General features: G+C 17.2%; 2 protein-coding genes across 2 annotated transcripts; one reads left to right on the forward strand and one right to left on the reverse strand.

Annotated features, from left to right (window-relative positions):
* Positions 1-17,145: 17,145 nt before the first annotated feature.
* Positions 17,146-17,748, forward strand: SRAE_0000055800 (Hypothetical protein; the record flags this gene model as incomplete). The annotated part of the gene is made up of 3 exons (XM_024646464.1): positions 17,146-17,301; positions 17,349-17,652; positions 17,705-17,748. 3 exons carry the CDS (start codon positions 17,146-17,148, stop codon positions 17,746-17,748), a joined length of 504 nt encoding a protein of 167 aa, XP_024500643.1.
* Positions 17,749-18,553: 805 nt separating this feature from the next.
* On the reverse strand, positions 18,554-21,753 carry SRAE_0000055900 (Major facilitator superfamily and Major facilitator superfamily domain, general substrate transporter and Major facilitator superfamily domain-containing protein; the record flags this gene model as incomplete). The annotated part of the gene is made up of 3 exons (XM_024646465.1): positions 18,554-18,882; positions 18,960-20,597; positions 20,997-21,753. The coding sequence occupies 3 exons, from the start codon at positions 21,751-21,753 to the stop codon at positions 18,554-18,556; spliced, it is 2,724 nt and encodes a 907-aa protein (XP_024500644.1).
* Between the last annotated feature and the right edge of the window lie 1,676 nt (positions 21,754-23,429).

Raw genomic sequence — 23,429 nt, forward strand, 5'->3', positions numbered from 1 at the left:
TTATTGAATTCTGAAGTAAAATCTTCATTTTTCAAAATTTTGGAACGAAGCTATTATTTAGCTTCTAATATTAATAAAAAAAGTAGATTTTGCTTATAAATATTTGGTGATTGAGTTAAATAAAGTTTAAAAATTATTAAATTTTTTTTATAAGCTAAACAATAAGCGTTTTAAAATTATTTTTTAATTTTTCACTAATTAACAATAATCTATTAACATCTGTATATCTCATGTTTTTAAAATTTCCTTTTATCATTTAATAATTTAAATTGTTTTAAATGTTTTTAAAATGAATACTCTAAATAAAAAATAAAACGAAAAAATTATTTTTAGTACAATAATAAAACCATTTTCAATCTACATTCTTATATAAGTTTATAATTGAATAAAATTGTTTAGTATAAAGCATAAATCACCTATATTATTTTTTTTGAACTTATAAATTGATAAAGAAGAGAAAAATGGAAAAAATAATAATTTCATATCTAGCACTTTTATAAAAATTATGAATCATACAACTAAAGTTTTCTAAAAAATCTTCAATGTTTCATGATATTTTTAGTATAGATTAAAATTCCTCAGGAAATCCTGAATCCAAATGTTTATGCTGAAATGAAAGTGATAACAGTAAAAACATTATTGCAAAATGTATCAATAAATAATTATTAAAATGATAAGTTTTTTTTTGAACTATCTATTTTTTTTACTTTATTCACATCAGAATATAAGAACCTTAAAATTGTTTTATTAATCTTCTTATTTGATTATAACTAATTAAAATATATTTAATTTTTTTTCATTGTACTTAGATTATTCATTTTATTGCATCTTCCACTTATATAAACGCTAACGTTTTGGTGAATATTACCAAGATGAAAATTTGTATAATATATAGTTAATTCTTTTTTCAATGCTTTTAAAATATAAAACTTATAAAATTCTGTTGAATGTAATTATTAGATTTTGAATAATATTCTTGATTCATCCAAATTATAAAAAAAGCTATTTTTAATTTATAATTTTAATATTTAAAAAAATATTTTTTAAGTTTAAAATATTATTGAAAAAGATATATTTTTTAATAGAAAAAAAAACTTACTAAATTTTTTAAAAACATTATAAATTTTGTTTATGTTTTAGAGAATGTTTTACAAATTATAAAACTTTAATATAAATAAACTGTCTTACTATAAATTGAAAAAATAATTCTTCTTATTGTTAAAAATTGTCTCTTACTATTTTTTACTTATATAAGTTATGTTTTAGTAAGATTAATACAAGCAATTTAAAGTTTCAACAATTTTTAAATTTTGTTTGCTATAAAACAATTATTAAATATATGATTAATTTTTTAATATTTTAAAAAATAATGAATATAAAATTTTCTTTATATATACAATTAAATATTGTTTTTCAAAAATAGTTTTGTTAAACAAGAATATATTAAAATATTTTATTATTTTTACCTTTAAATAAAATGTAAAAAAAAAAAATTTTGATCTTACGTTTAAAAATTTAATGTAACTTTATGCATGAAATTTTTTTTCTGAAATTCTGTCTTTGTATATTAAAAAAATGATTTAAAATAAATAAATCAAATTATTATTGAAAAATTAATAAGTATTGGTACAGTTAGCTTGTTTGCTTTTTAATCACCAATTTTGAAGGCAATAAATTTTAATGTTTAATATTATTTAATGTCAGTGATTTATAAAATCTTTTTAACAAATTATATTTACAAAAACATTTTAATAACAGTGATTTTTTTAAAACTGAATGTATATTCACAATTTTTAATTGTTTCATAGCTGTAGAATTAAAGGATATAAATTTTTTTTGAATCATATAGTCAACCTTATAACCATTTAAATAAAATTTTAAGTTTAAAATGTTACAACTTATAACAAAATTCAATGAAATTTTATTGTTTTTAAAACATCACAATTTTTTAACAATGTTCAATAATGATTCAAGTTGTTATTATAATTTCTTTGATATATTAATATTATTGTTTTTTGTCGTTTAATGATAATTTTAATTATTTTTACTTTACCTTATTTTTTTGCTTTAACTCTAAAAAATATTTATTTTTAAATAATATTAACATTAATATATTATAGATTTTTTCTCAATTCTAACTTCTGTTAAATTAAGAAGTTTATAGTTAAGCTTTTATGTAAAAATTTTATTGTCGTTTCTTAAACCAAATAAGCATGGATTTTCTTTTTTTCATTAAGTAAAATTGCAGTATTTGTATTTCTTTATGACACATAAAACACAAAGTTTGGTTGAAAGTAAATAATTTTTATAGTAAGATAAAAATTTGGTAATGTATTAAAAGTATCTTATTGGTGTAAAATATACTGCATTTCATTTATTTATATTTTACTAACATAAATTTTGTATCAACATTATCATTACTTATTATTCATAAATAAATCAACAAAAAAAAATCTTGTGTCCAGAGAATCATTCATAAAATTTTTAATAGTTTTATAATGTCTCATAGAAGTTTACCTTTTTAGAAAAGAAATATCATCTAAAGTTTAAAAATACAAATGTTGAAATTTATCAGAATGATAAATTTTTTTAATGTCTAAAAAATTAAGCATCAATTTAGTATCATAACCTCAAGTTATCAAATTTTAATTACAATTATTAATATACTATATAATAATCAAAGATAATTTTTAAAAATGCTTTAAAAAAAAGTGCAAATGTAAAAATAATACACTACAGTTTATTAAGTAAATAAACAATTTAAAAAGTATAATCAAGTAATTGTACCATTTTACTATACTTCCTGCCTTAATTTGAAAAAGCACAAAATAAAAATTTATAATAGCATTGTAAAATATTAGATAAAATATTCTACAATAAATTAAAAATTATTGCTTTTTTAGATAACATAACTTTAAAAGTACTAAGTCAAAGTAATTTATAAGAAATTAATAATTAAAAAAAAAAAAGAATTTAAAACATGTGAAAATGGCAAAGCATTATCAGCGATTTTTGATAGTTATTTATATTTTGATTATCTAATGTTTTTAAAAATTTTAAAATCCTCTTAAAAGTTTACTGTTTTGGTAACTAAACTCTAAAAAAAATTTTTTTTTCTTTATTGTAAATTAATTATAATATAATATGTAAAATACTTTAAAAGCTTAGTAATATAAAAATTGGTTTAAAAAAGAAATATCTATAAATCTTAAAATATTTGTATTAAAATGTCACACTAAGTGGGGCTCTAGTAAGTAGTACAAAAGAAATAGATATAAAGAAAGAAAAGAAAAAATAAGAGTTAGTTGGTTGTTGGTTGAATTTAAAATGCTCTCCAGATAAAAAAATCTCTTTTTGTTGATTATAAAAACGGAATCTTTAATTAGTATTTATTATTATTTTGTTATATAACTCTATTTAATTAATGCTATCTATTTCATATAATTGTTATCGTTATACCTAATAAAAGAATAATTCAAATAATATTTTACCCTTCTAAAGAGCACACCATGGATGCCATTAGGGTATATTAAATTTTTTTTATGACTTTAAAAATAAATATGTAATTTTAAACATCGTGACATTTTTTTAATTATAACAATGGTTTAATGTAAATTTTATTTGTCTTCAAAAATTATTTAATATTTTTCAAAAAAAAACTTATTTCTATAATATAAATTCTGTTGAAAAATAACTTACAAAATTTATTTATATAATTAATTCTATAAAAAATTGACTTTTTTTTAAACTTTTAACTTTAATGATTCTTTAATATTTAAACAACTTTTATTTTTTTGTCATTGAAACATTTACCAATAAAAAACCTATAGTATATATTTATAAAGTTTAATACTAAAACATTTGTTTTAAAAATATAGAATAAAATTTTAATATTTAATGATCGTAAAAAACATTTTTCACAGTACTAATATTTCATTTAAAAAAATTATTATTATAGTAATATCTTAAGATCAACCTATATAATAATAATTTATTATATAAAAATTTAAACAACCATAATAATAATTATTTAAATCTTATAGTTAATTTGATTTATTTATTATATATAAATTTATATAAATAACCTAGTTCTTTTGTTTTACTAAAGTATTCTTATTAAAAAATAATGGAAATAAATTTGTTTAAATTTTAAAGCAAATTGAGATAAAATAATTATGAAATTTTAGATTATTTTTATCTTTCAATGCTTCTATAAAATCATCATTATTTTTAAAAATATTTATCACTTGATTATCATACACATAAAGTTATTACAATATTCAATATAATACTATTTATTATTACTTTTTTTAACAATTTTCATTTAAAAATGTATTTAGAACAAAAAAAAACTAAAAATTTTTTATAAGAAAAATATCATATTTTTATATTAAAATAAATCCTTAAAAAACTTTTAAAAATTCAATGGCGTCTAACTTCAAATACATTAATTTAATGTTTACAAATAACATTTGAAATTTTATTACACGCTATAAAACTTTAAAATCATAATAAATTTATTTAAAATTTTAAAAAAGAAAACATGAATATTCAATTAAAATTTGCTAAAAAATTTTACCGTTATTGTTTAAAATTAAACACCTTATTAATAATATATTATTTTATAAATTTTTTACTGAAAGTAATATTAATAAAATTTTTTTGTTATGATCATTTAATATATTATTTACATTTTACTTTTACCGTTTTTGAATTTATTATCATTAAAAATATTAAATTATTATTCATTTTTATATGAAATTTGTTAATATTTTTATAATTCAAATTTATTTGTAAAATTCTAGAAATTTAATATCCTGTAGGGTAATTTGATGTTTTGCTTCTATAATCGCAAATCCCATAAATATAATCACCATCACTTTTTACTGAGGCAAGAACATTACAATCTTCTATTTTAACAGTTGTCACATTTTGGCTTAATTTATTCTTTAGAATTATTATCAAATCTTTTAATTTTGTTGATTCAAAAATTATTTTATGAAAAAAAAATTTAATATGAAAACATAAAGCATCAATTGATTCTTTGGTTTAATAATATATTTATTTTTATTATTTGTGCTAATTAAGATGGTATACAGTTTCCATCAGAAGTATCAATAAGTAATTTTATATTATCTAAAATTTTATTGTAAATTAATGTTAGTTACATTGAAGACATTTAATTTTTTGATTGCATTGTTAACAATTTATTAATTTGATTATTTCAGATTAATCCTTAGATTGTTATTACATGAACTGATTTCAAAAGATTATTTATTGTTGATGTACAACTAACAGTACTATCATTATTATCAATAACATTAACACGAGATGTCCACGATCTGATTTTTAAAATATTTTGGATGTAGAATAATAGTTTGATATTTGATTTGTATTTTATATTAACAAACTAATATTACTTTAATATGTAAAATTGTTTAATTGCCCAACTAATTCTATATAGTTAAAATTTTCCAAGTTAGTTTTTTGAAAACATATACATTTCTGTAACTCTATTTCTTTATTATAATAAAATGGATCATGATTGCAGTCAAGATTTAGATTATTAAATCATTTAGGCATAATTTTAAACCATTGTCTTTGTAATTACATATAAAATGCTGGTAAAGAACCACACCTTACCAAATCATCTACAATAAAATTATTTTAATATATTCTTTACATATTTACTTTTGATAATTCTTTAAATCATCTAGTGATATATAACCACCTTTTCTAATAATTTCTTTAGATATTTTTTATCCAATTCCTTGATTATAAAACAAATCAACAGATCCGTCTAGTTTTAAAAGAGTTACAGAATATTTCCAAGTGCTGTTATTTTCATGAATTTACCTTCCAAACATAATTTTCCTGTCTTATAAATGACAAAAATTTTTGTCATATTAATGTTTTCAAATAGTTTTTCTTTGTTTTGTTCCAAACTATTTGCTTGCTATGGAGATAAAGAAAATCCATTTTCTGGTAAAATTTTAGCTGATTTAAATAACTTACTCTAATTTTTTTAACCTTTAAAATTATTAAAAACTATCTACATTCTATGAAATATCCCTAAATCACCATTTAATTTTTATTTTAATTTATTATTTTTTTAAATTATAGAAATTCATTGTTTACCTACTACAGTTGCAATACTTTCAGTTACCTTTATACTAACACATTTTTTATTATTTTATCAGAGTAAATCATTATAATTCTTCAATCCAAACCTGTTAATTTGAGATTTACAACTTCTAAACATAGCAAAACCGCAATTGTTGAAATCTTTTGCATTTTCTCTTTTTATTATAAATCTATTTCTATTACATTAGATATTAGATTATAAGAAACAAACAAAATCTTTTTTAAATCTTTTAATCATACTTTTACTCGATTTTACCCAATCAAAATAATAAATTTTTGTCAAAGAATTTTGTATAACATTAATCGTTGATGTATTTAAAATTATATTATTACACTTGCTTTTTATTATTTTTAAATTTGATTTTAATAATTAAAATTTATATTTTGTAAATAAAAATTTAATGTAATCAAATAAATATTATAAATCCTGTTGTAATAAAGCAAAAAAAAAGTTAGAATTTAATTTTGAATTTATAGCATTTTTTAAAAATAGTTAAATAATATAACAAAAAAAAACTATAATAACTATTTTTGATGAATATTAATAAAGAAAAAAACTTTAAAAATTTTTAATTTTAAAATTTATTACTTGTATTGTTTTGTTTGTATTATTGTATGCATGAAAAATTTTGGAGGTAAATTGGTTGACAAAAATTATTATTCTTTGTTGAAATTGTTATTATTTAAAATACATTATTTGTTATATTTTATCTAAAATATAAAAATTATTGTTGATGTAATAAATAATTAAATCGCATCCTAAATAAATATGTAACTGATATTGTAAATTATAATTTTTGTAATATATGATATCTTTAAATAATTACACAGAATATTTTTATTGATAGTTTAATATATAAAAATATTAAGTTTTTTAAGTCAAATTTTATATTAATTGTTAGATATTTATCTTAAGAATTAATTATGTTATCTAATTTTCAAACAATTTACATTATGCTCAATAATTAAAAAAAAATATGCATAGAAATATATAAGCATAAAAAAAGTTGCGTTTTTATAAAATAAAATACGTAGAAATAAAAATTTAGTATAATGTATTGCAATATCATGGTAAAATTCAAAAACATGTATCTTGAATAAAAACTGATAAAATTACCTGTCATAAATATATTTTTGTTTTAAATTACTTAATAATAATTAAAATATCTAATTATTTTTTATTAAAATATCTATTATATTTATATTTTATAGAAAAAAATATATTTATTAAAATTATATTTAATCATAAGAACGATTAATTTTATAATTGTTTATTAAACTGTATTTAATTTTTGTTCTTATTTATTATATTAACATTTGAAGTATTTTTAAACATGTACTACATTTAAGTAATGGATTATCTTTTTTAACTTTAAAAATCTTATGTTTTTCACAAACAACATTTCTATTAAAATTAGTCAAATATTTTAAAAAAGATAACATCTATTATTATAAACTCATTTTTATCAATATTGTAAAACAATTACAAAAAATTTGTTTTAAACTTTAAAATAAATATTAATGTAATTTAAAAATAAAAATTTTTTCCTAAAATATTAAAATAAAATATTGTTAGAATAGAAAATATTATCATAATGCATTTTTTTTTATTTTTAAATATTGTAGATAAAACTAAATAAAAGTTATTTTATTTTTTTATTTAATTTTATATTTATATTCCATTATATTAAATAATATAAATAAATAACATTAATTGTAATTTATCACGATATTACTATTGTTTCTAAAAAAATATTATGTAATTTAAAAAACATGAAAAAATATAAAAAAAAATAACTATATATTATTGATGTAATTTCATTGAATATATTTGTTAAAAAAAACATCTTTTACTGCTTATTTTTATTTGATACTTTATGTTAAAATTATAAAAAAAAAAATGTTATATTTTACTATATTCATAATTTATGAACAACAAAGTCATATAAAATTGAATATAGTATTAGATCTGTAATAAAAATATATATATATATAAACATCTTTTTTTAGTCTTACATATTTAAAATATCTTAAGTTATCGTGTATATTTAATAGAATTTTTAAAATATGCTAATAATATATTTTTAATAAATCAGATATTTTTTTTTTAAATGTGAAATTCGATAAGTTTTTAATGATGCATTAAATATTTATGGTAAACAATTATTATTTTTAATTACATTTCTATTATCATGAATTAATTTAATACAATTATTATAATTTCGTTTGTTAATTTTAGTCAAATTTAAAACAGTTTTTTTTTTATGTTACATAAGTTAATGCCTCATTAAATATCTAGTATTGTATAAAAGTATTAGAAATAATACTATTGTCATTGAAGCTTTTTGATAGGCTAAATTTATATTATATCTTTTATTACAAAAATCAATTCTTTATTTTGATTAAAAAAATTAAATAATAATATAAGGTAAAATTATTTTTAAAAATCTTATTAAAATGATAAAATTTAATAAACACTAATTTTTTATTTACATTTAAAACTAACTAATAGGTTCTTTTTCTAATGTCATAACAAATAATTTAATTCACTTACAAAAATATAAGATAATTTAAGAAAATAAATTACAAATGTTGACTTTTTAACGTTTCTAATGTTTGATAAACTTGTTAATATTTACATACTATTATTATTTATTTAAAATTTTTAATTATTTTTTATATCATACATTGAATATAAATTATTTTGATATGTAAATTATAATACTTTTATATATTGTATTATATAAAAATTTTTACTTTCTATTATTTCTATTGTAAAATAAAGACAATTGAAAAGCCATTCTTTTTTATGATAAACCTTGCTGTATTACCAATCGTGATGAAGTGTTTTCTAATTGTTATCTTATTCTAAATATTTAGAATATTTTAACATAAATATAAGATTAATGTTATAGTATATTTTAGCTTAAAATATTATTATGTTCTCTTTTGCAAATACAAAGAGATATCTTTCATTAATATTGATACTTATTTATATATTTTCAACTGTTTGTTACTATCTATATTTACCTTTATATATTAAAAATTTTCTCATAACCATTTAATTTTAGTATAAATTTTATTGATAAAGGTTTTAAATAACATACAATATTATAATATAATTATTTTTAATATTAAAAATATTTATTTATAATAATACTTATTTAAATATCTTTAAATTAGATATGTCGTTTTTTTTTCATTAATTATTTTAACTTATTAGTTATAATTATGTGTTAAATAAAAAAAAATTATTTTTTTTATACAAAAATAACATTTATTTATATTATTTTATATGTATTTAAAATAATTAATATATAATATGTTAAATATTTTTTAATTATATTAAATAAGTATTATTAATACAAAAATTTTTACTCTTATATATAATTTCCTCTATGATTAATAAAAGAAATTCATTTAAAATATATTATTAATTTACAAATAAAGATAAGGAGAAAATGTTTACCAAGTAAACAAATGTTTATTGGTTTTCCAATATAGGATACTTTTATCTACAACAAAACTTTTATCTTCCAAAAAAAATGATTAGCTTATATAGAAGTATATATAATTTAAAACTTAAAAATTAACAATATCAATTTATTTAATCTTTAACGTAAATATATGATTTATTAAAAAGAGTAACTTCTTTTTGAAACATAATTTATTTAAACTATTAAAATATATAGATTGCCAAATTATTTATATACTATTTAAACTTTATCTAGAATTGATTTTATTTTTTAAGATCATAAATATTATTGTTGATAGTTTTTCCATAATAAATGTTTTTAAGATTAATTTTATCAGTAAAATAATTGTTTTACTGATTTGATTGATGATTGTTATCAAATATGCATTGTACTACTTTATGTCATTGACTCATCTATTTTTTTTTTTTGATTAAACATAAAAAAAATATAGTATCATTTTTGTGACAAATTTTCTACTAATATTTTTATAAAAAATTTGTATTATTTAAAAAATAAAAAAAAAGAATAACTTTATATAATAATTCTATGTTGTGCAATAAAATAAATAATTTAATAAAAAAAAATCATAACGTAAAAATGATAATATATTATAAAAGTCCCTTGTTCAAATAATTTTTATATTAAATCTTAAATTTTATTATTAGTGCAAATATTTTTATTGATAATAAATGAATATAAATATAATATAAAACTCTATATTTTTTCATATTATCTTATTGTTAGGTAACTATTATTTGCTTGAATTATTACTTGTATAATTTAGTTTTTTTAAATACGTTTAACAATTAAATATATATAAAATTAGATAATAAATATTGTTTTTTTTTTATATATTATTATTTCAACTATTTATTATATATAATATAATATCTAAAAATTAAATAATACATTAATTGTAACTGATTAATAAAAGTTACCATAAAATATAATGCACACTTAGTGGCATACTTATATCTATTAGTAATAATTAGACATAAATTTTCTTAATTAATGCTAAATTATTCTAAGGTGTATAAATTTTTAAGCATATGCATAGTGTCATCTAGTAGTAAAAGAAGATCAATTTATTATTTAGCCTAGTATAATACTTAAAAATATGACATTAAATTTTTAAAAATAACTAAATTGTGTTATCATAGAAATTTTTTTTTTATAATATTTATACTATACAATTTTATTTAAAAGTAATATTTTAATAGTAATATTTCCAATACTTAACACTTATATTTTTCAATTTATTTTTTGTTTTTTTTTGCTTTTAATATATCTGTGAATTGAAAATATTATTTAACGAATTTTTTTTATCCAGTTGGTAACTCAATTATAAATTTATTAAAAATACATACTAAAGTTTTATTTAATTTTTTTTTGTAATATAAATGTATGAGAATTTAATTTTCACAAAGAATAGATTTTTTTTACGTTATTTTGTTTAGTTAAAACATTTATAATGAGGTCAATTATATTTTATTACAATTTTTTATTAGATTTAAGAAATATTTATATTAAAATATTTTTTGAATATTACAATTATTATTAAATTGGTTACGATGAAAGTGTAAGCTAAACGATATTTCAAACTGTTTTATTATCATATAAAATTAGATTTTTTTCGTCAACAAAATTTTAATTTGTTCGTGTTTGTACTTTAAATACTTATAAATTATTTTAAAACTATTATCTTTTATTGTAGTTTTAATTTTATTTTAAATTTTTATTTTTGCCATTAAAATTTTTATTTTAATATTTGTTATTATTCACTAATAAGTTGAAACAAAATTTATTTTTATATTTAAATACAATCTTTATACAGTTAAAAAAAATTTTTTTTTTGTTAGAACAATTATAAATATATAATTTTTTTCTTTTACAAAGCAAATATTTAAATTATCATTGTTTTATTTATACAAAAAATATTGTGATTATCAATCATATTTTCAAAAAAAAAATTTTTTCTCTTACACTATTAAATTTTGTTATCTTCAATGATTATATTTTTAAATAATGAATAAAATTATAAAAGATTTATTAATTTTTTTTACCCAAACGTTATAAATCTCTAAATTTTTAATTTTTAAAAATTATTTGATTATAAAAAAAACAGTTAAAAGTTGAAAGTTATCTTTGTTTATACACTTTCTATTTTGTATAATTGCACTTTTTTTTCAATATTTTAACAAATATTTGCTATTTATTATTAAAATAAAAAATTATTATATTTTTCTTTTAATATATATTTATATATCATTTTTATAAATAAAAATTGCATTAAATTTTTTTTTTTTTAAATTTTTCTACCAATTAAACTTATAGATAACTAAATAGCTTTAGTATATATATTTTATCTAAATATGTATGTTTTAACCATTCCTTTTATATAAGAAAAAATCATCAACAAATTGTATTTTAATAGATAATATCTTTTTATCTATTAATGTTTCATTTATATAGTTTTTAGTCATTCAATTGTATATAAATTTACTATTATAGTAGTGATAAAAAGTATATTTATTAATCAGATTATAAAATTATAAAGATATCAAAGTTTATATAAAAATATCTGTAATTCTTTACTAATAAAATTTGATAAAGTACTACAATTTAAATTTAACATGATAAATATATATTATTATTTAAGTAATTAGTAAAATTTTATAATAATTATAATATTAATCATCTTAATATATAATTTTGTATATATTATATTTATACATTTTCGTGATAAGTAAATGTAAAATCTATCTTAAACTTACTACTTTTCTTAAAAATTATATTTCAATTTTTAATATTAAGAAAATTTAACAATATTGTACTTATAAGTGGTACTTTTTCTTCTGGAAAAAAGATTATTCTCAACGATTATGTAGGTCTAAAATAAATTTAATGTTAAGAAATAAATTTATTTAAAACAAAAGACATGAGAAATTAATTTTAAAAAGTTAAGCTTTATTGGTATTTTAATATAATGCGATTTTTATTGTAACCAGTTATGATGTAATAAATTTTAAATATATATATTTTTTAAAGTTTTTATTATTTTTATTTAACATGATAAATGAGGATTTAGTGAAGACTATCATTTCCTTTACCATTATTTATAAAAGTTTAAATTTATATTGAAGAAAATTTTTATTGATAAAATATTGTTGTAAAAAAGACTATTTAAAATTATTTTAACATGAAAATATTTTTTTTTCTTTTATTTTTACAACATTTGAAAAATTTTTACTCTATCATTCAACATTTATATTTTATATTAAATATTTTAATGAGAATAAAAGAAAGTTTTTTTTATTTATTTATAAACTGTTAAAATTTTAAAATTAAATTTCAACTAATATCTTTAAAGTATAGCAAATTATAGTATTTTAAGTATTTGTATTTTATCAATAAAATTAAATATTATATAATTTTTTTTATCATATATTTCTAGTAATTTTAATTTAAAAAGTAAAAAAAAAATTATTATGTACCAAAGTATAATTTACATATGATTGTAAATTGTAATAGATTTAGCTTAATTTTTTTTTTTAAATTTTGTTAATATGTATCTCATTTTAAAGTATATTAATTATATTACGTTAATTTAATTTTTTTTTCTACTGATTACTTAATATAGTAAAAAGTTTTTTATTTAAAAATAAAATAATGGTGTCATAAAATATCTAGCATTCTTTTTTAAAAAATGTATATATCTAACAATAGAATTAGTAATGTTTAATCAAATTGTTATATATTTCCATTTATTTTCTTTTAAGTTTTCTTTTAAAGTTATCATGAAGAATATATGTATATATATATTTATATTTGTATGATAAAAATAATTTATCTTTCTTCAAACTTTTAACTATTAACATTCATACATCTGTTGTGTATATTTGCTAACGTCTCTTTTATTCATTAGATAAAGCACATCTTTTCAATAGACGATTCAAGTGTTTTATATTCACATTCAACAAACAAGATAACAACATGTGCCATTTTTAGATCAAAACAAATATATTATATAGATAGAAAAGAATAACGCTAATAAAATGACAATGTTCCATCTTAAAAACCTTACTATTATTTTATCATTCTTTAAAGTTTCATATTCCAATAAAAGTACATACTTATTTGAAAAAAAGATATTATAAAACATAATTCATATTTGTAACTTGATATGACTAATTCAATATACTCTTAAAATTTTATTATAAGATTGTTTAGTTAATTAAGCTTTTATAATTTTATAATAGTTTTTTTTATAAATGTTCTTTTAATTAAATTATTTAATATATATTATAAATTTATCAAATATTTTTATCATTATAAAAAAAAATTTATTCATCTTTAATCTTCCACATTTGTTTATTACTTATGTTACATTCTTACAAAATAATAATGCTTTTTAGTTTAAAGATATTTCAATAAGATATGAATTTTTATGATAACATTAAACGTTAAAATATTTTTTAAAACAATTTTTTCTATCAATAAAAAAAAAAATATTTTCAATATTTTGAATTATCAATTTTTAGTAAAATATAGTTGTTTATATATTTATTTGTAAAGAAATACAATAAATATATTTTATAAAAATATTCAAAATAAACTTATTTATCTTTAAGAAATCATTTTTATGATACATAAGATTATATTTACATTTGTTACTCTTATTATTTATGTAATAGTTTTAACAATTATTACTAAGATAATCGGTTTCTTTTTATTTATCATATTTTTATCAATAGAAAATAAAAAATAATTGTAAAGCTGATCTTTTACAGATGGTTGTTAAGTAAACCATAATATTATAATTAATATAATAATATCTTTAAATTAAATTAGATTTCTATATTATATAATGTATGAACTTTGAAACATAAAATTTTTTTCCTCTAACTAACAATGATATTTGCATAAAAGCTTTAACTTGTTAATTATATTTGTAGAATAATTTTGTAAGTCATTTATAATGAATACTTGAAATAAGTTTAAAAAAAAGTAGAATAAGAAGTTAAACAAATTCTATATAACTATTCTTACTTTACATGATAAATATATATATCTTAAAGATTATTATGAATGATTTTTGAAGAATAATCTTATTAAAAATATTATTTAATGTATGTCTTAATTTTTTTTAAAAAGTTTTTTTTTTATCAAATTATAAATTTATAATAACATAAATAATTAACTTTTTTTTTATCTAACCAATCATTTTTTTCACGCATATTATCATAAATTTCTAAATAATTAATAATATACAGATGTTATTTTAATTAACACTATTATTAAAGACAATTAATTTATTAATTTAAAAGTTCTAAATATAAGATTTATAAAGAAGTAAAAGTTAACCAAATGCCTTTCTAACATTATATTTTTGATCCACACATTATATGTAAATAACTAGGTAAGATCAATTGGAAGATATGTAATGTTAAACCATTATGACTTCTTCAATCATTAATATACTTTACTATTCTTAAAAGCAGGTGTTTGTTTGAAAAGCTAACACCTAAAAAGAGTAGAATAAAATTATAGAAGGTTATATTATTTTAGTAATTTGAGATAATATGCGTGACGTTTTATTTAATTTTTCTCATATATTACACATTTTCTAATACATTAAAAATTTTTGATGGGTCATTTAATTTTTTTTGTTTAATTATAAGCTTGATCTTATTATATTAAATAAATTAAAGTTGATTATAATAAACTATTTAATAAATATTATTTTTTTATACCTATTATCCTTATTTACATTTATAAAGTTAATTATTTAATAGTATAATTTATGGCAGATAATCTCTTTTGATATAAAAAAAAAATATTTTATTCATACTTAATATATAGCAATAATTTGAACATAAAAACTTTTTATTCAAACTAGTTGAAGGATAAATCACTTTTTCACAGTCTTCCATTTGTATAGGTAACTCTTTTAAACAAACAATGTTTATCTTAATCCAAAACATAACCTAATGCCATATTTAGACAAGGATTGTATATCTAAAGCTAACTTAAAATTAGTCTTTTAACTTATAACTTTTATTTTAATGTATTATTATTATTATTATAATAATAAATTTATATATATATATATATATATTTAGATCAATTTTATTCAGAAAAATAATTGTAAATATTTTATATAGTAAAATATTTTACGCCTACATACTAATAATTTTATAAATTTAAAGATTCTTATGTGATCAAAAGATATCAAGTAAGCATGACTAAGTTGTTCATATTTATATTACTATCTATTAAAAATTATAATACTTCAAATCTATTGAACTGTTTATAGTTTTGTGAAATGTGAAATTATTTGAGTAAAATAAAACAACTTTTTAATATTATACAATAATTAATCATATAGTATTGTTTTATCTATAATTTAACAATTATATATATATATATATATATATCCCATACTGAGAAGTTTATCTTAAATATGCTATATCATCATAAATTTATTTTCCTATCATTTTCATGTCCTTGACCTATTGTTTATAAACTTCATAAGAACTTTTACTGTTACTTACCACCAACAAACCACATGGAGCATTTATAGAAGATCTATAAAAGTTGATGGTTGTTAATGACCAAAAATTGCCAACAAACCATATATTTTCTTTGATAAGTGACTGATCTTATCACTTTTTATTATAGTTTCTTTTTACTCTTAAAAATATAACATTACATTATACTATATATAATTTATTTAATAATAATATATATATATATATATTTTTTAAAAAGAATATCTTATATAAAATCAATTTTTATTATCTATAAAAAGTTTATTGTAACATTTTTATTTTATAATACTTTCCTTTTTCATATTCTATAAGATTAAATAAAAAACTTTTTTTTTATACATTTTTTTGTAACTATTTTACATAATTTATCATTTAACTCAACACAATATAAGATTGTCAAGAATTACATTCATATTTTAAATATTTATTCCTCTTATCAAGTATTTATTTATTATCATATTTTATATGTGAATGTAAAATAGATTGTAAAAATATTAATTGTCTTTTGTAAAATCAAATTTCTCAATACTTAAGAACATAAATATGTAATCACTTACTATGATAAAATCAATTAAAAATACTTTCATTTTAAATATATTAGACATTTTAAAGTTTATCCTTTTGTAAAAAATATTTTAAAATTTCTCAAATAATTGTTTGCATTAGATAATTATCTCATGTCTTATATTATAAGATTCATTTATATAAATTAAATTTAAGAAACTGTTAATGTTAACACTTTAATTTCTTTTTAACTATAATTATATTATAATTTTATTTGATGGTAAAATTGTATAAAGAATAATCCTAATTATGTGTTAATGTTTATTATTAACTTTATTTTACTCATTTTCTTTTAATTATTTATAACTATCTTTTATATCAATAACTTTTATAATAATTTTCTTATTTCTATACAAAATAATAATAATAATATATATATGTATTTTTTATAGTTTTTTTTTTATATATAAATGGCTTCTATACGTAATATTTTATTAATTTTTTTATTGGCATTGTTATGTCTTTCAATAATATCGCAACAACATGCTGAAGAAGAATCAGTTGCAGATGGTTTTATTGAAGGATCTGCATCATATCCAAATAATCCTGATGATGAAGATTCTGATGTATGTTTAATAAAATATAAATTAATTTATTATTATTTTTATTTTAGGACGTTGAGGCATCCGCTATTCCACCTGCAGATTTGAAACCAGCAATACCAATAGGAAATGTTGTTGATGAGACACATACTTCTCCAGTAAATAAAATTGTAGTACCAATAAATGATGAATCAACACCAACATTTATAAAAGAAGACCAAAATACAGGAGTTTCTATTATAGGAACATCTACTTCATCATCATTACCAACAGAAAGTCAACTTCTTTCAATTATTAATATATTAATATTTGCATCAATTATTGTAGTTATAATAGTAATTGTTGTTGCATGTTATGCATGTAAAAGTAGTAATAGTAAGTTAAATTTTTTTTTTAAATTTTAAAATTAATGACTTTTTTTTTCTAGAAGATGGTTATACACGAGGAAATAAAATGGGAGAAAGTATTTAAGAAATCTACTCAATACAATACCAATATGGGTTGTTTGATATTGTTTAATTTTACCTAAGACAAACACATATCAACATATGATTTCTCAATTTACATTTAATAGAAAAGGATAAATTAATAATTTAAAATTTAATTAAATAATCTTATTATATTAGTTAACATTATTATATCTCCTATACTTTCTTTTGAGTCAATTTGTATTGCCACAATCAGCCATTTAATATTTCTTTTTTTTTTATAATACTTTTTAAAATGACTCAATATTAAGTACTTTATATAATAGATTTAAATATTTTCTAAAATACTTTCTAATTTTTTTATTGACAATGTAGGTACAATTTATAAATCTTAAAAATGATAATTCCCATGATGTACTTAACTATACGTTTTATTATTTGAATCATATAGATTTTATCTTTTGATTACACATTCTTTTTCTTTCTTTATTATGTTATTATAGCGACATTAATTTCGCAAATGTTCTTAATCAATCATGTTTTTATCTTACCACATAAAATATATGATTTGAACATTTTTTTTTTCTTTAAATTTAAAATATTTATTTTTTTTTTTGTTTAAAAAATTATGTAAAATTTCATTAATTTTTAATTACATGAAATATATACAAAAAATGCCGGAAAAAATTTATATAATTGTCCCGGTTATAAAAGAAAATAATATTTTATTTAATTTTTATGTTTTTGTATATTTTAAAGATAAAAAAATGTTTGTTTTTTTTTTGTAAAAATATAATATTAAATAATTTATATTTTAATATAATATATAAAAAAATTAAGAATAATTTTTATTCTTCTTCATTATTAGTTTCATCAATTTTGTTTTTTTCAAGTTTTCTAACCTCAGCAATTAATTGTTGTTGTTGATGTAATGATTGAATTGTTCTTTGGTATTCAGAAAAATTTTCTTCTGATCTTTCTGTAAGAACAGACAATTTACCTGACTGTCCATCATCATCTTCTTTAACTTCATTTTTATTATCAATTATAATATTTTCTTTGTGAGGAACTTTTTTGACAAATGGAATAATACAACTAACTAAACCTGATCCTATTATAAATGTTCCACCCATATAAAATGTTGAATCATATGTTTGAGTTAAATCGTAAAAAATTCCTATAAAAATATAATACATAAATTAATAAATATATTTATTTTTTTGTTTTAAAAAAAATAAAGAAATAATTAAATACCTGCAAATGGTGTTCCCATTAAACTTGCAATCCCTCTTGCTACAACAATTAAACCAAATGAATTTGTTAATTTTTCCAAACCAATCAAATCTGTTAAGACAATTGATGTTAAACATACATATACTGATACAACAAAACCATATAATATAGTTATTGTCATTAAACCATAAAATCCTGTAGTTAATGGCATTAAAAATAATAATATTCCACCAATTACTAAAGATGCATTATTAAATGTTAATGCAACACACCATGGTTTATCAGCAATCCATCCAGTAATAACTCTTCCTAATGTATTTGAAATTCCCATTATTGATAAAAACAAACTACTTGTTTCTTTTGAGCTACCACGTAACTCAGCAAGATTAATAAGATAAACAAATGGTACATAAAATCCAAGCATTGCAAGCATATTAGAAATAAATAATAAAAGCATTGTTGAATTTGTTAATAATTGAATATCTATCATCTCATTAAAAGCATTGCGAATAGATAAAGGTATTATTTTAAATTTTGAATTATCTGTAAATGATGTTTGATCTATTTCTTCACCACCTAATCCATATGTATTTTTACTAAATCGACTTCCAAATCGACTATCCATACCACTATTGTTTTCATCCATTGTAAGATGATTTAAAGATGCTGCTATAGATGATGCTGGTATATGAATTTGTGATTCACGATAATTTTTAAAATCTCTACCTTCATCATCAAATTCTTTTAAATTTTGTATTGAACCAGTGTAAAAAATATCTTTTCTATTTAATGGTCTTTTTATTTCTTTAGCATCAGCAATACTTAATGCTATACTACCTATAGAATTACCTATAGAAACATTATTTGTTGCTTGTGATAATCTTCCAAATGATTGATATAAACTTCTTGCTGATACTTTATATATTGAATTTGACATTTTTGATATATTTAAATTATCACCAATTCCCGTTATTTCAGATCCTATACTAGTAATTGTATGTTTGCGACCTCTACAAGTAGGATTATTTTGTGATGCATTTGTCGAAGAAAATTTATTTTGAACTTTTGCTTCTATTATAGGTGTTAATGATTGTTTTAATGGAATATTTTCATGATTTTCTTCTTCTGAATCATTATTATCATCATCATCATCAATAGCTGAATGTAATCGTGCATACAATTCAGGATCTACACCTGGTGGTACATCATAATCATTATTTGTATTTGATGAATTTGACATTATATTTGTAGATAATCTAAATTTTCCAGGATTATTTGGATCTACTGTATAGCTTGATGTCATATTAACTTCATTTATATGTTCTTTTTTATCATTAAAATTACATCCACAAAATTTATTTAATAAAGTTTTTATTCGTTTATTTCCTTTTTCAATATTACCACATTTATTATCAATTTCTGTGTATAATTCTTTATATAACATACCACATATGATACAAATTAAAACCATTCCTGATATTCCATATATAGTTCCAATCCAACCAAATTCTTTGATTAACATTGTTAAAATTGGTGGCATTATTATACATCCAACACCAGATCCAGCTACAGCAATACCAGTTGCCATTGCACGTTTACTTTCAAAATAATAACCAACCATAACAATTGATGGTAAATAAATATGACCAAAACCAATACCTAAAACAAATTAATTATATATTTAAAAAAAAAAATTATATTTTTTTGTTTTTTTTATTAAATAAAATATAGTGTTAATAGAACTATGAAATTTTCATTAATTTTAAATAAAAGGCGCTTCATTAAATGATAATAATTTGAATCTTTTTTTTATATCTCTTTTCAACTGTTAATATAAATAAAGAAAATTAAATTCATATTTAGTTAGTTTTTAAAAACAAAAAAAAAAGAATTTAATTTTAAGTTTTTTTTTTGGTTAAATGTGCTTAAATTATCCATGTTAATTTTTAATTAAAGGATATATAGATTTATAATTGTTTTTACTTAGCATGGTACTACCAAGTAAAATTTTTAATAATATATAAACATATCTATTATATAATTTTACTATTATATTACCTCCAATTAAACTAAATGTTAACAAAAAAACATAAATATTTGTAGTAAATGTTGAGATAAAAAATCCAAAAGCAGAAATTAATGATCCACATATTACAACAGTTCGAGCTCCATATTTATTAACTAAACCACCTACAATTGGTCCAACTAAAAGATATGAACCCACTAAAAGAGATCCAATTAATGTTGTCATAGCTTTAGATGAACCAAATGCTTTTTGAAATGTTTCAACTAATGTACCAAAACTACTTGATATTCCATCAACAATTAAATTACTAATAAATGCAACAATACATATAACCCAACCATATCCACCATCAGGAGGTGTTGGTACAAAATTGCATAATGGTTCATCATTCATTTCATCAATACATTCATCTAAATTAAGTTCTGACATAGATTCTGAATGTATATCACAACAACTTTCATTATATGATGCACTATCATTTTCATTTATTTTTTCTATTTCTGTAGAAATTGAATTATTTTTTAAATTCAAAACATTATCTAATTTTTCATCAAGTGACGAAATGTTACTTGATAAAGGTTTTTTCTTACTATCTTTGATATTATCTAAAGATGTAATTTGTTTTTCTTTATTAAATTCATTAGAATTAGACATCATATCACTTGAATTACCATTTTTTTCCTCTTTATCTAAACTCATTACTTTAGAAATATTTTTATTCTCAGATAAATTATCATTTTTTAAATCTCCAATATTATTTGATTCATTATTTACATTATTTGAATCCATACTTAGTTTATCTAAAAAAAAAAATTTCAAATAATAAATAAAAGAATATTTTATTATAAATTAAAAACATTTTTATTATTTTATAAATTGACATTTTTTTTATTTAATAGAATATTAAATATTTTATAAGTTAATACATTGAAATAAACATATAAAAAAAAAAAAAATCTTTTTCAATAAAAATTTAAATTAACTAGATAAATAAATTTTTTTTTATAATAAAATAATAACAAGTATGGTAATTACCAAAGATTATTATTTTAATAAACTTAGTAATGATGTCTTTTAAGATATAATACTTACTTATATAATAGATATTGTGTGTAATATATATATATCGACTAGAAAATAATTACAAAATTCTAAGATAAAGTACTATATATACTTGTCTTTTTATTTCCATCCTATATTTTAAAACTTTAACTAAAATGTATCTATCAGAAAGAAAATTTATTTTAATATGCTATAACGGGAAAACATTATACAATGTATTTTATTTTGCAAGCTAACTTCAAATCTATATACCGAGTATTTAAAGCATGGATAAACAACATCCATAAAAGATATAATAGAAATTTATAAACGATATTATCAAAAATTGAACAATTTTGTTCTTTCATTCAATATTTCATAATATAAGTAATTTTTAAAAATAATTTTTTTTTCTAACTCTTTATGTAAAATAGTTTTATTTAAAATTCCAATAATACCGTAAATTAAAAGAAATTAAATAAATAAATAAGTAAATATTTTAAGATTATTTTAAAAGGAAATAAAGTAATGATAAAAAAAAATCAAAAGATATATATATCTTTAAAATTTGCCATAATTGAGTATATTTCATTTAAAATAGACAAAATTTGTCTAGTAATATTTATTATTACTTAATATATATAAATATAGGAAAGAATTATAGAAAGACAAATATATATTAAGCTAACATGCTAACATGTGTTAAATATTTTTATACATAAAACTATATTAAAAAATAAAATAATTTATTATTAAAAAAATTTTTTTTATTCATTTTTCAAAACAAAAGTATATCTTAATAGTATAAAATAATTGTAAAAAGAAGATTTGAACAGAAAGTGAATTAAAATATTATGGTAAAAATTAATTTTAAGTATTATATATATAAATAAACAAAATATGAAATATCACTTCACTTTATTATACATATATTTTAATATTCTTTAACATCAAATAACAAAATAATGCATTTTGCCATTTTTAAAATTTTTTGAGGTGCAATATTACATATAATAACTTATTATTAAAAATATAAAACATACCTTAAAACAAATATATAAATATATTTAACTAAATATATTTCTTAAATATATAATTATTTTTAAAAATAACTTTTTTAATATTTGTTTTTAGATTTTTTTTTAAAGAATTAATATTGTTTAATAGAAGATAACATCTAATTTAACATGTAACATTATTTATAAAAAAAATCATTATTGACATAAAAGATTAATATAAAAATGTATTATTAGACAAAAAAAGTCAAATTTTTAAATTTTATAAAAAAAATTATGCTATTATGCTTTATATTTCAATAAAAAATTTTAAAATAAAAATTATAGCTCATATATAAAAAAAGTTATGTAAACAAAAAAATTTATTGAAAATTAAAGATTTCAAAATGTTTTGTTAATAAAAATAAG

Source organism: Strongyloides ratti, scaffold srae_scaffold0000004 (genome assembly GCF_001040885.1).
Source record: "Strongyloides ratti genome assembly S_ratti_ED321, scaffold srae_scaffold0000004".
Lineage (NCBI taxonomy): Eukaryota > Metazoa > Nematoda > Chromadorea > Rhabditida > Strongyloididae > Strongyloides > Strongyloides ratti.